At 33.9% G+C, this 14,691-nt stretch overlaps 3 protein-coding genes and 1 pseudogene across 4 annotated transcripts; 1 reads left to right on the plus strand and 3 right to left on the minus strand.

The window, feature by feature from the left end:
- Positions 1–573: 573 nt before the first annotated feature.
- On the minus strand, positions 574–1,740 carry LOC125595464 (annotated as a pseudogene).
- A 1,272-nt stretch (positions 1,741–3,012) lies between these two features.
- On the plus strand, positions 3,013–3,688 carry LOC125595460. The gene is made up of 2 exons (XM_048771239.1): positions 3,013–3,029; positions 3,223–3,688. The coding sequence occupies exons 1-2, from the start codon at positions 3,013–3,015 to the stop codon at positions 3,686–3,688; spliced, it is 483 nt and encodes a 160-aa protein (XP_048627196.1).
- A 240-nt stretch (positions 3,689–3,928) lies between these two features.
- Positions 3,929–4,363, minus strand: LOC125595462 (F-box/kelch-repeat protein At3g17530-like). The gene has a single exon (XM_048771242.1). It carries the CDS (start codon positions 4,361–4,363, stop codon positions 3,929–3,931), a length of 435 nt encoding a protein of 144 aa, XP_048627199.1.
- A 1,430-nt stretch (positions 4,364–5,793) lies between these two features.
- Positions 5,794–9,967, minus strand: LOC125595461 (protein GRAVITROPIC IN THE LIGHT 1-like). 2 transcript variants are annotated; one of them, XM_048771240.1, is made up of 3 exons: positions 9,820–9,967; positions 9,308–9,432; positions 5,794–7,332 (listed from the first exon to the last, which is right to left on the minus strand). In XM_048771240.1, the coding sequence occupies exon 3, from the start codon at positions 7,330–7,332 to the stop codon at positions 6,010–6,012; it is 1,323 nt and encodes a 440-aa protein (XP_048627197.1). In that variant the 5' UTR covers positions 9,308–9,432; positions 9,820–9,967; the 3' UTR covers positions 5,794–6,009. The 2 variants fall into 2 exon arrangements, with proteins under 2 accessions (XP_048627197.1, XP_048627198.1); XM_048771241.1 differs by having other exon boundaries at positions 9,308–9,425; positions 9,820–9,856.
- Between the last annotated feature and the right edge of the window lie 4,724 nt (positions 9,968–14,691).

A 14,691-nucleotide genomic window follows, 5' to 3' on the forward strand; every position in this document is an offset into this window, starting at 1 on the left:
TGAGTTTGGTGGTGTTTGGCTGTATGTAAATGGAGACGAGATTGCCGAGCTTAGAAGCGAGCTAGGGAATCATTTGGCGGAGAAGAGCAAGAATCTGAAACTCAGAGGTGTTGGAGCTGTTTGTTTACAGAGTTCCAGAGCTTGGGGATGAGACCAAACTGAAGATAAGTTTGAGGAGTGTTGCAGAAGAAGACACAACAGTGGTTTCTCAGAGATTCGGAGGTGGTGGTCATAAAAACGCAAGCTCCTTCCTGTTAAGCTCAACAGAGTTCGAGCAATGGAAAGTGAAAAGAAACTCTTGTTGTAATACATTAAACTAGAGATGTTTTTTCATTTTAATTCTACATGGAATGCTAACTTGAACCGGTTTGGTTTACGCATTGACATTGATAATACATCTGGTTTTGTATTGTTTCTTTAGTCTCAATTCATGAATCAGTTTCTTCTTATGTGATGATAATCTCTCCAAGATCAAAACACTGGCTACAAGCCAGAACATGTAAATGAAGAAACGATCCAATACAAAAAAGCACAAGAAAACCGTAACCAAGTAGCAGCACCTAAACCGAAACAAACCAGAAGTACATCTGTCTCTTCTTAGTGAATGTGAACCAAGCTTGGAACATAGGTGAGAACAAGTGGACAGTTGAGAAGAGATGCATTCACAATATCATCGTTATAGACTTGCTTATAGATATCCTCACCAACAATGTAGATTCTGTTCTTCTCTTCCCCCTTCATCTCTTCGTCACAAACGTCACAACACATTGCCACTTTCTTGTCCTCGTCCAACAAGAAGCTCGCCACATTCACCACACACGGGAGCTGAAACTTATCGAAATCCACAGTCAAAACAAAGTCTTTCCTCCACGACAACACTTTCCCCTCTTCATCAACCTTATTGCTCACCCAAATCCTCATCACATTGGACCAAGCAAGAATGTCCTGATGACACACAGAGAGCTTCTCATCCCTAACAACAGAGAGAACCGCGGTGTCCTCAGGATCAAAGCTCTGAAACGGGAGAGGAGACGCACGAACCTCTCCTCCGTGAAATCAAACTTCATCAAGAAGAAACCCATTTCTTTACCTCCAGCAGCAAAGTAAGTATCTCCTCTCAAAGACACGCCACTGCAATACATGCCATAGTCAGGAGCGAACGATTCAAGAAACCTCCAAGAATCAGAGCTAAGATCATACATCTCACACTCAACAAACCACACTTTCTCCTCGTTTTGATAATAGCCATACCTCAAGATCTTGTAGCCACGGCGAGAATCATCATATCCTAAGGAGAATCTATCTCTAATCTGGTAACGAGTTCTTGGTTTGATCATCTTCGTTTCACCAGTACACGGATTCCAAACCACAAGGCTAGAGTTATTCTTCGCTTGGCATAGCATCAAACCGTCGCAGTGAGAGATCGTATACAAGTCCAAGTCCTTTGAGAGTTTACCGGCGAACTCGAGAGGCTGTGCGACGTCGCCGCTGCTGTGGAGATCTCCGGCGATTGAGTAAACCTCGTGATTGCTCAGTAGAAACGTCTCTCTTGCAGCTTCACTACTCATCTTCTTGTTCTTCTCCACGAACTTGGGATCTTTGAATAGAGTGTACCATCGTTTGCAAGTCGTTTTCAGTTGCGAAAGAGACTTCGCCGGAACCCTAGCTAGTATCTCCGATTCCAAATCGTTCGGAAGATCGCTTATCATCATCATCATCATCGTTTCGTTTCTAATCTCTCGTGATGACGAAAGTTTCTTCGTATATAAATTAGACTGCATTTTATTTGAAGCCCATTAGCGTTGTTTACAAGCCCATTCGTTTTATCTACGAGAGCCCATTAGTTATGGAAAAAACACACAAAGTTAGTCTACGTATTGGTTGTTCAAAAAAAAAAAGTCTACGTACTCCACAAAATTACTAAACTATAATAATTAAATAATATTTTGTTTTTATTTATTTATAAATTTATAATTGATACATATAATAAAAATATTATATGATTTAATATATTGTTTTTAACTGTACATGTAATTTTTTTATCTATGCTATCATGTTTTTTTTTTTGGATTGCAGTGATTCTTCTAAGTTAAAATACAACTATTTTAAATTTAAAATAAGTAAAAAAAATTAGTTTTGTTAATTCAATTGTGTTCAGTTTTTTTTTTAGTTTTGTAGATGTGTAATCTGTTATATTCTGTTTTAAAAACATAAGAAAATCTAAGGCTAGGCAATCGGAGTCCCATCCGTATTTCAAATCGGGTTCATTCAATTTTCCGGTTCATGAATTTCGGCGTTATTCAGATATTATAAAATTTTGGATCGGATTCGGTTCGGGTTTAGTTACATGTCCAAGATCCAATTGAACCGGAATAGTTTCAGTTTCAAATATTAATTGGGTTAGTGGTTCCAAAAATATTGATATGTACTTGATTAAACTCAATATATTTCTAATAATGTCAATTAAATTGTTCACGTAGCTTTCTCAAATCATATTGTTTTTCTTCAAAATAAGTTTAGGAGACTCATTTATCAACCATACGCGACTCTTTTTTAAGCTATACGTAACAACATTAGATATATCATGACAAATCAAAGCCTTGTACGAACGAGAATCATATATAATGAAATGCAAACAAATTAAAATTAACAACTAACAACTTTATAAACCTAAAAACACTATTTAAACTTTAGAAGCAAAACTTATTCAAAAATGAATTTCCAATGCAATTGTCAAAATATAAAATATTAATATTACCAAATACAAATACCAATATATATATTAACTAAATATTTAAATTAATTATTTATGTAATAGATAATTATTTTAGATGTTCAGTAATACTTTAGTGTATTTTGAATACATATTAGGAACTTAGATCATGTTTCTCTGAGTTCTTTTTCGGGATTTAAATTTTTTTGAATTCTATCGGATATTCAATTAGGTTCGGATTCGGTTCGGATAATACCCATAACCTAAAATAACCATAAAACAAGATTCATTCAGTATTAATGTCGGGTTCAGATCGGTTAGATTCAGTTTTACCGGATCGGGTTCGGTTTATTTGCTCGGTCCTACGAAAATTTAAGAAAATGATACCATTTTAACTAAGTTTATCTTTGATCAATTGACAATCATAATTTGAGTTCTAATGCTTGATTATTTATTATAGTCATAACTTATATCCCTTTGTTTTTTTTCTAACACAAACTATCAATCAGAACAGTTTCACTGTTTCAGCAGCTGCTCTCGTTGGATCATGACACTGTGATCAACAAAGGGAAAGAGAGTTTGTCTAGGAAACGTAAACTGATTCAGCAGGCGCTGGAACAGTCTTATAAGATTGTTCTTGGAGGTGCTGATGAAGAGTTTGGTCGGTGTTTGGCTGTAAACGCAGACGAGATTGCAGAGCTTAGAAGCGAGCTAGGGAATCAATTGGCGGAGAAGAGCAAGAATCTGGAACTCAGAGGTCTTGGAGCTGTAGTTTACAGAGTCCCCGAGCTTGGGGATGAGACTAAACTGAAGATAAGCTTGAGGAGTGTGGAAGAAGAAGACACAACAGTGGCTTCACAGAGATTCGGAGGTGTTGGTCATAAAAACGCAAGCTCATTCCTGTTAAGCTCAGTGGAGTTAGAGCAATGTAAGGTGAAAAGAAACTCTGCTTCTAATACATTACAACACAACTAGAGATGTTTTCCTCATTTTAGCTCTTTTATGGAATGCTTACTTGAACCGAATTGGTTTACTGAATCTGGTTTGCTATTGTCTTCTTTACTCGATCCATAATAAGATTCTGCTTACATGATAATATTCTTTCCAAGACCAAACACTTGGCTACAATACACAAAAGCATAGGAAGAGACGCAAGAAAACCATAACCAAGATATCAACTAAACCGAAACAAACCAGAAGAACATGTGTCTCTTCTTAGTGAATGCAAACCAAGCTTGGAACATAGGTGAGGAGAAGTGGATAACTGAGACGAGTTACATTTACACTACCTTCTTTACAGACTTGCTTATACATACCCTCACCAGCAATGTAGATTCTGGTCTGCTCTTCACCCTTGGTCGCTTTAGTCTCACAAAACACTGCCACTTTCTTCTCCTCGTTCAACAAAAAGCTCGCCACATTCACCTCACATGGGAGTTGAAACTTGTCAAAATCCACTTCCAAGACGAAATCTTTCCTCCACGATAACTCTTTACCCTCCTCATCAACCTTATTGCTCACCCAAATCCTCATCAAATTGAATAGAGCGTACCATCGTTTGCAAGTCGTTTTCAGTTGCGAAAGAGACTTCGCCGGAACCCTAGCTAGTATCTCCGATTCCAAATCGTGCGGAAGATTGGCTAATATCATCTTCGATTCCCTTCTCGTTGAAAGTTGAAGCTTCGTATATAAATAAGGTTTAGTTTATTAAAGCCCATTAGCGTTATTTAAAAGCCCATTAAATTGTTGTAGTAAAGCCCATTAAATTTAATAACTTCTCACTCGAGAGCAAAATTTATGGGGGTTTACAAAAGCCCATTAACAATTCAGTAGTCTACGGAGAGCAGTATATGGAGTTTATCCGGTTTACATTTATCACGACCACAATGGGAATTCCACAACAAAATTTTTGTTGCATCACCTCCCATAAACCACTCTATATATTCAATATTTTTTAAAATAGGAACTATATAAGAGACTCCAAAATTTGGAAAAGCCTTGAGAGTTGTTTGTTTTTAGAAAATAATGCTTGAATAAAATTGATTGTATTAAAAATTAAATGCAACAGTGGCGTATATATTATTTATTTTTATTTAAAGTAGAAATAAAAATGACTATTGGAACAAACATATTCTCTATTAAAAAAAAAAGATCAAGAGCATCATGGGAGATAACTTTAGAAATAAATTTCAACATGCACTTTCGAATTTGTAAAAATTATGTAATTACTAAATAAGCATATATAAACATTAAGAAGATCATATCAATATTTAGCCACACCGAAATGCTTAAGAGAAAAGTAGATGAGGACTTTCCGACAAACATTAAAACCATATTTTAAAAAGATTTTTGTACAGTCATTTTGCTAGATACGAACCCTACCATAATATTTGGTCAATTCATCTTTTAGATTTCGTGTCATAGAGAAGCATCGTTCTCATTAAATATAATATAGACTGAATTTGAAAAGAAACTATATAAAATAAATGCACACCAATAACAGTACATATAAATCATAAGATAACAAAAATATTATTCTTTCAATGAACTTGTCATCGTAGCACCGTCTTGTGATACCCCACAATATTATTTTGAGGTCTTTGTCCAATTTATTTGTTTGGTCAACAATCAATTACTTACTAGCCATGGCTTACTACTAGCATAACTTATCTAATTTTAAAATGAACAAAAGACTCCCAAATTTTTTTTCAAACAACGCGTCAATTTTTCTTCGTGTATACTTGTAATAATTATTTAGTAGAAATATTTTTAAATATTCAAACCTAAAAATGAACAAAATCCCAAAAATCTTAGCAGATAAGAATTTTAATGTGCATGTGAGTGGTGACACAACACAAGACAGGGAGACATAATGCTGGATGGTTCATAAACCAGCGATACATTTAGAAACGAATCCAATGCTTTTGTAAATGTAATTATGTACTATAAATAAACAAAAATGCAACAAATAAATCAAAATATGAATGCATTTCAGTATTTTCACTATTCCATTGTTACGCTCCTTGGCATTTATTTATAATATTGTTTTCTCTAACTATATTATTTAAGTACATATCGAAAATCATAAAATATTTACATATTATTCAGAAAAAAAGGAGATAAATATTCAATGGACAACAGCTAATCTCGACAAAACTCAAAAGCCAGAGAAAAACATTAGCAAAAGACCACACTACTTCCCATTCTCCAAAAATCAACCCCACAACTTCGTAAATTACAAAAACGTCCTTAAGGACCCACCACCGTCCATTTTCAGATCTTTGATCGAACGGCTATCACGAACCCGAGAGATAAACCTCGCACTGTACCAAACTGTTCCCGACCCTAAACCCCGGAACCACCGTGAACGCGACACGTGGCTGCTCTGTTTCCTCCAACGCTTCCTCCGCAACGCTCTTCATGTACACTTCAGAGAATCTACAACCTTTCTGCACTCTAAAGATCTCAGCTTCATGCTCAAAAGAGAGAGCCAAGCAATGCAGAAGCCAAACCCTTTTCGCCATTTCGAGAAACCCAGAGCACAAGCTCGTCTCCGGGAACACACCAGCAGAGACCTGGTTTCTCAAGTGCGTGTGTCCGAAGAAAGCTTCCTCCATCTTCGGATGTATAACCTGCAAGAACTTGGCTCTGCAGAACCTAGCGAATCTTGATCTTGGCCGTGCGTTGAAGTAATCTCTAGCTTTCATCGACTTGAGCTCTGTAAACCTCTCAAAGAACGCTTCCCTCTCTGTTTTGCTCTGTTTCTTGAAGCTTCTTGAATCGGTTGAGAAGTGTGGTAGATGGAAAGCTTCGAACATTACGTTAGAGACAAAGTGTTCGAAAGCGAAACACTTGTGGTCTTGCTTGTAATAAACCACACCGGGCTGGATCGAGTTAGCAGCCATTGAAAGATCCCATCCCGCGAGTTTCATCTGTTGGACCATCAGCTTGACGAACCCTCTGATGGATTTGACTGTGTGGTTCAGATAAGCGACGAAGTGGGTTGGATTCAGCGCAGAGAGGTGAAGATTGTCTAAAGGGTTGCAGAGCTGTCCGCTTTGGTTAAGCCTCTTCTCTGTTAACTTGTTCTGTTTTGTAGTTTCTTCGAGCTTCTCTCTTAGAAACAGAATCTCTGAGTCTTTAAGCTTACACTGAGACTCAAGCTTCCTCCCCATTACCTCATACGTCTTCAGTAAACTCCTCAGCTCTTGAATCTCTGCGAGAACCAGCGTTCTCTCGGGGTTTGGATCCATCTGTTTCTTCAAGAAACATTGTTTCAGCTCAGACAAAGTCTTCAGCTCGGAGACCACCAAGTTGTCAGCTTTCTGAATCCCTATTGCGTCATAAGGAGACTGAGAGTGCTGTAGCTGCGCATAACCCGCTTTTATTGTAGAAACAGTAGCAAACAGCTTCGCAAGAAGAGCTTCTAAGGATAGACGTCTCTCATACTCTTCCTCAAGCTTGTAGAAAGACTCAGAGATATTGGCATTCTTGGAATCCAACTTTATCTTCTTCACATCTGGAGCAACACCGGTTAGCTTGTGAATGTTGAGAACTTTGGCAAACGTGCGTCTGAATTTACCCTTGGGAGCAACAGCCCTTGGTTTCACAGTCTCCATCTGCAGATCCATCACAAAGAAGCTTGAAAGTATTAAGTAACAAATAGGACAAAGAAAAAACACCACAAAAAGGAATTCAAAAGCAGAGAAGAGGAGAGGAGAGAGCTTGTAATGATGAATATAAAGAAAAAGAGCTAGAAGCTTTAATTCTAGGATCAGGGAGCGTTAATGGAGGGCCACAAGGTTTCTTTATGTAATATTCTCCAAATAGGACTTGCTTTATGTTAAGAACTATATAAAAAAAGCTCAATGTAAAGGAGTGTCTCCCTAATAAAAAAATCTATTAACAAAAGAGAAATCTACACATATATAATGCAATGGATACTGCTATAAAATATTCAACAAAGAGTTGTGAAAACTTCATGGTTCATGCTTGAAATATTAATCAACAAAGAGTTGTGAAGACTTCATGGTCCAATCTACTTTTATTTTCTTCTTTAATTTATTTTTGTGGGGTTATTTAGTCAAAATGTGCTGCTAGAAAACAAAGAACAATTAAAGATTTGCAGAAGATTTCACCCATGCAGAATAATCCACCTCTCTCAAAAGAAACAAAAAAAAAAAACAGATCAAATATGCATTTACCATGTAACATAACCTTAATGTAAAACCAGTAATATTATTATACTGTAGTGCCTCAAAAATCCCTTAGAGAAAACAGTACAAACCTTTTAAAAAAATGGTAAAAAAATGGTTTGATAACCATGTGAAACAACAAAAGGAAGTGATCACTTCCACTTCCTCTCCTCCTTCTGGTTTCTCCGCCTTCTCTCCTCCTCTTTCCAGTCTGAGTTTTTCCGATGACCGGCGCGTGGCGGTTCCGTTAACGCCAACGCCGGTCCCAATCTGCTTGGTTTTCTTTCTAGTTTAACATATGTTCGGCGTGTGGTGACTGGAGCCTATTTTGATGGAGATCTTGGTTGGAAAGCTTAGCTTTCATTCTCAGATCTGTATAAGGTTTTTGGAGGTGAAAGTACCGGATCGTTAGATCAACGGTTTGTTTCTCCTTTTCTTTCTCTATCTTGTTACTGGTGGGGTTCTGGGTGGGCTTGTTCTCTCTTTTGGAAACTGCTGTGGATTCTCTCCGGTTCTTTAGTGAGCCTTTCATGTGGGATTGGTGTCTCTGAGTTCGGTTAGGCTTGGTTCCTTGTTTCTCTGTCAGATCTAGGTGTGATCTGGTTTCTTCATAAGCTCCATTACTAGGCATTCAACGGCCGTGCTTGCCCTGCCGTTTCCGAGAGTGTGTGGTGAATCTGCTGATTCCAACTTGTCAGAAGGTGGAGTTTGGTTATTTGGTTCCTGAGGTATTCCCTCGTTGTTCAAGGAGGAAGTGGCTTATTGGTGGTTTGGCCGTGGGCAATCTCTATAAGTATCTTTCATGGAGTTCTGAATCTGTTGTTTCATGTCCGTTTGGAGCCCTCACCAGTGACGTTTGGTTTCAGTCGCGTTTATCTTTTATTGCTGTTATGTGTATGTGTTTATTGGCATCCCTTGTATGGGCTTAGTTTCCAGGGTCAGTTCTGTGTGACCGCTGGCTTGTGTACCGAACGTAATCCTCTTCGGTTTAAGAATGCTATCTTGTAATCCTTTATGTTTCTTCTTAATAAAATCAGGCGACAAAAAAAAACCATGTGAAACAACAAGACAACCTCAAAGCCTGACAAACCCACCAAACACATTCAGTACAAGACCCACAACCTATGTCTCATTCTAGACTCAAAACGCACTAGCAGCAGCGGTCTAAACGCTATGTCACTAACCAAACAAAACCTTAAGACACTCTCATCTACATACCCTTAAGCAGATAGATGTCTTGGGTCTAATAAACCTAAGAGAACTTCACAAAAAAGTGGAATGTTATAATGAGACTGAATATTTCAACACAAACCAGAGAAACCCAGATTTAAAAATTCAAAGTTTGAAACTTTCAGAAGCAAGTTTCTTTCAAGTAAACCAATAAAGTCAAAGGTTGTACCTTGCGGAAGTTGCAAGCTTCTCTCTTTGTTTAATGTTGGAGGGTGTCTCACTTCATCATAGAGTAAATCTGAAGAAAGAAACTTGAGAATCTGACAAACCCAATCTCTGCTTAAACCCTGCAGACTAAATTAATTCAAAACGACATTACAAATCTCAAACATAGAACCCAGATGAGAAAAAATGATAAAAGAAACAAGATGATTAAAAATCCAAACTTTTGTGTTTTTTCTTTTTTTTTGGCTGTAAAGGATGGAAGTCCTAAAACCCTTTTTTGAGAATCGACTATTTATACAAGTGAACCCAACAAAACAATTAATGCGAAAAAAGGTTCAGCATTATTGTGATTAGCTAACAACAATGGGGATTAGGCCCACGACCAGCGACATGAACCTTCCATTGCTTTAAATAAATAAAAACGAGAAGAAAAAAATAAACGCAATAATGGAATCGAATCATTCACCAGAAACCCACATGAAAGCTAACAACAACAGTAGAAATATAAACACTCACCAGGTTATATCGTTCTGTTATTTTTAGCCCACTTGAAAAAACTACAAGCAACACACACAGAAGAATTTTAAGAAGAAGAATAACGTGAAATGACGGAAAAGGGCAACCACAGAGAGCAAAGTTTAGCACAGCAAAGCGACAGCGTTGGGTGTTTCAATGTGTTTTCCGAAAATACACCTCGTTTACGGTGAGATCTCGAGACGTGCGAAGGGTGTTTTTGGTAAATTGCAAACACTGTTGAATGGAATATTTGTAATCAATATGAACTTTGATGGGCTTGTAAATGGACTATATAAGAAATCAGTTAACAACTTTAACTGTCATCAATTTTTATTTTTTCTTTGTTTTCTGCTTTGTGCAGAAATACATTTATCGAATTTCAAAATTTGAGATGAGTTGATAGTTTTCTTTTGGTATAAACACTATACATAATAATAAATCATAATCGGGTTAACAAATTATTTCAAAAATAATTGTTTAATGTTTGTTAGGAGTTATATTTTCAAATATTATTTGATCGTGACATTCAAGAAATATAGTCTTCAAATCGAAGCAAAATTTAATTATTATATATTATTTTCAATCATCTTTTTCAAATTGAAAATTTCTTAAAAATACATTGACTAATTTATATTTGCTAATAAAATATACAAACTATTTTGAATTTTCGTTTAATACACGATCTAATTTTTGTTGCATATTAAATATACAAACTTTTGAAATTCGTAGATTTTACACTTTGCTTTAGACGACGTCAACTCTGTTTAACTAAATACATGGTTAAACAGTGAAAGGAAAATTCCTTAAAAATGCACGAATTAATTTTCATTTGCTCATAAAATATACAAACTATTTTGGAACTCCGTTTAATACACGAACTAATTTTCGTATCCTTTAAATACAAAACCTTTTGAAATTTACAGATTTTATACATTGATGTAGACAATGTTAACTATGTTTAACATGAGTGAAGACCACATTAGTGTTTAATTAAACACATATTTAAACTATGAAAAACAAACTCACCCCTCAGCAAAAAACTCTCAAATCGATTGACTTCTAATTAAATTTTATTTCAATTCTAATTCAATTTATTTTCAGTATGAGTTCCCTAATTTGTTCTAACTTCTCTTATTCTTCTTCTTCTTTACTTTGATTTCACTTAAATCACTTTGAAGTGGAGTCGATTTCAGTGTTGTGAAAAAGACGAAAAAACGAGGTAATGTTCAAACGAGTTTATGATTTTGGAATTAGTTTAGTGTTATGCATTTTTGATTCTTCCCTTCTTTCTTTTGACTGCAGTGATAATGAGTCAGTCAAGGTTAACTTACACTATGAAAACATAACAGAGAAGAAAACTAACAGTATAATATATCTGGGACGATTTTAAAGGATTTTTAAGTGAAAACTAATATCAATTTCACTTATGTTAAACATAGTTGGCGTCGTTTAAATCGATATGTAAAATCTGAAAATTACAAAAAAATTGTGTATGTAATAGGATATGAAAATTAATTTGTGCATTAAACTGAGATCCAAAATAGTTTGTGTATTTTATGAGAGAATAAAAATGAGTTCGTATATTTTTAAGGAATGTTTCTTTCATAATTTAACCATATGTTTAATTAAACATTAATGCCGTCATTATTTCTGTTAAACAGAGTTGACGTCGTTTAAAGTGATGTGTAAAATCTGTAAATTTCAAAAGTTTATGTATTTAATAGATAAAAAATTTTGTTCGTGTATTAAATAAGGATCTAAAATAGTTTGTATATTTTATTAGCAACTGGAAATTAGTTAGTGTATTTTTAAGGAATTGTTTCTTTTAAATTTAGTATCGTTATACCATAAAAAAATTGGTTGCAAAATAAATGTTATTTTATGATTCCAATGCAACTTTTTAATTAATTTATCTTTTTGCCTCTAAGAGCATGTCCAAACTCTACTTTGAAGTTTCCAAAACTCTATATTTGAAGTTCCAAGATATTCTTGTCCAAAAGCAAAATTTCAAAGTTAACTTCAAAATTATTTGTATTGTACACTATAGTCCTTATATTTTTCATAATTAAAATAAATCCGTAATTATAAATGACTATCAGATATATAAAAATATTACAGCAATATTTATTAATAAAATCTTACACTAAAATATAAAATTATAAATAGAAATACATAATTTAATAATAAATTACAAGAAAAATACCACATTGTTCCATCTTCGATTACACAAAATTTATTTGAAGAATGTTTTTTAGATTAATGTGATTGGTTAAATATTCAGATTAATGTGATCGATTACATTACTAATTAAATATTCAAAATTTATTTGGAGAATGTTTTTGTTCATTCTCCAAATTATGAAAATTTATTTGGAGAATGTTTGACCATTAATTAAATCATTTATAAAATCTTAAAATCATAAATGTGATGTGTAATTAATTGTACCTTTGAACCAATAAATCGATCCTGAACAAATCCAAAAACTTGCACCTTTGAACCCCCTAGATTTTCCGGGAATGCCCAAGTATGATTTAATTAATGGTCAAACAATGGCAAATTTGAATATTTAATTAGTTTCATAATTTGTGTGCAAAATTTTAAAATGATAACTAATTTGAAATAGAGGAAGTAGTTATTACTAATCCCTTTTATATTATATGATGACATGATTTTAATCACAAGCTTTTTACTTGGTTCCAAAATAGTTGATCATTCACCTACAATTTGTTTCTTTCTAATACCATATATATGTTTTATAATGCTTTTGTTATTTAAATTATTTTTAATGAACTTTTTTTTTATATCTTGTCATCCACATGTTCTAATTTAAGGATTTTGTTTTAGAATTTGATGACTTTTAAGCCAAATAACATATATTTACTAGATCTAACTTACTCGGCTATAACTTAAACATATTTTACCAAAAAAAAAACTTAAACATATTCCAAAAATTATTATGGGATTTTTGAAAATATGATTCAAAATTCAAACTCAAACACAAAACTAACTCATATTTGTTTTTGGAATTTTGACTTGCCCTATTCACTCCAAAAGTTCGGATTGTTCACGAAAATGTCATTATTTTTTTCTTTTCGAAAATGAGTATTTTACTCTATCATCCTCATCTTCATCAAGTATTTAAAAATATTGTCATTACCATCAATACACCAACCACAATGAACAACTAATTTGAAGCTTTTAATGCACCTAAAAATCGATTTTATCTTCTTCTATCTCATTTCTTATGAACTAAAAACAACATCTCTTTGACTTTCTCTCTATATTCATCCAAAAAACTCAAGATTTTGATTCTAATTTTTTTTAAAGTTCGTAGAGCCATTCAAGCTAACGATTCTTGGTGGGTCGCTTTCGTTTGAGGTTCTGGGTGCGTGGAGAAGGCTTCTATGTGCTAAGGAAGTTATCTCACTAATTTAAGGTACAAAATCATTTTTTTCCAGATCTGTCTGTCATAAGACTTACGTTAAGTCTTCTTTACGTTAAGACTTCTGCACGGAAGTCTTCTAGTCAATGAAGAAGTTGGTTTTGCAATTGACTTTATGTGTGTCTTTTTGAGCCGACTTCTCTGAAAGTCTTCCTGTTTTATTTGTTTCAAAAAAATATCGAAAACACCAGAGAAGACTTCCTTGTAAGTCATCTAAGATAAAAAAGGTTAGTTTTGCATTTGACCGGATTGTGTTAGAAATTTAACTTTTCTTAAACGACTTACACAGAAGTCATCCAAGAAAAAATAAAACTTCAATATTTAATTTTTTAGATGACTTTCATGTAAGTCGTTTCGGGTTACTATTTGTAATTGAAAAATAAAACTTAAATATTTAATTTCATCCGGACGACTTACATGTAAGTCATTCGATAGACGACTTACACGGAAGACGAAGAGGGAGATAGAGAGAGAACAAAAAAATTTTATGAGACAGAGATTTTTTTCTGGGGTCGAAAAGAAACTAGGGTTTTGAGTTTTAGTTTTTTAGTTTATATTTTTCGATAGACGGCTAACACGGAAGACGACGAGGGAGAGAGAGAGAGAGAACAAAAAAAGTTTATGAGACAAAGATTTTTATCTCGGGTCGAAAAGAAACTTTAGTTTTTTAGTTTTATATTTTTAGTTTAATATTTTTTTGACAAAATAAATTAATTTAATGTTTAGGCGGGAAACTAAAATATTTTTAGCGGGAATAAGAACACTTCAATATTTTTAACTCAGAAGACTTCCATAAAGTATTCTAATGTAAAAAACACAAGAAGAAGACTTTTTGGAAGTCGTCTTGACCCTACATATAGCATGAACTCAAATAATTAACTAAATAGAAACAAATAATTTATAAAACTTAAATACAACTCAAAAAGTGTTTAAAATATACACAAAACTAAATACATATAGATCAACTTTTTTAAAATAAATCTTAAGCTTCCAAAATCTAACCCTAAGAATACATACAATACTACAATATATGTTGCCAAACTCTAAACCAAGGAATATCATGACTCACTACTTCCACTCATCTATGTTGAAAACAATTCAATTTTATTATATCTTAATTTATATCACTTACAACTGTTTACAATTACATGATTTCAATTCTTTTCCGATCAAAATATTTTTTACAAAATTTATAAATTACCTTTAAGATCTATTATATGAGAAGACTTACCGGAAGTCTTCAAGACTTACAAAACTTCAGAAGACTTACAAAATCTCATAAGAATTTATGGGGTTATATTCGTAAAATAAATTCTTTTTTTGTTCGGTCATAAGGGGATGGTTGTAATTTCACAAGACTTTTGGGGTTACCTTTACATTTGATTCAAGTTTGTGTATACTTTTGCATTTAAAATCAACTTTTGAGTCAT

The sequence above is a fragment of the Brassica napus genome, unplaced genomic scaffold (assembly GCF_020379485.1).
Source record: "Brassica napus cultivar Da-Ae unplaced genomic scaffold, Da-Ae ScsIHWf_1071;HRSCAF=1524, whole genome shotgun sequence".
Taxonomy (NCBI): domain Eukaryota; kingdom Viridiplantae; phylum Streptophyta; class Magnoliopsida; order Brassicales; family Brassicaceae; genus Brassica; species Brassica napus.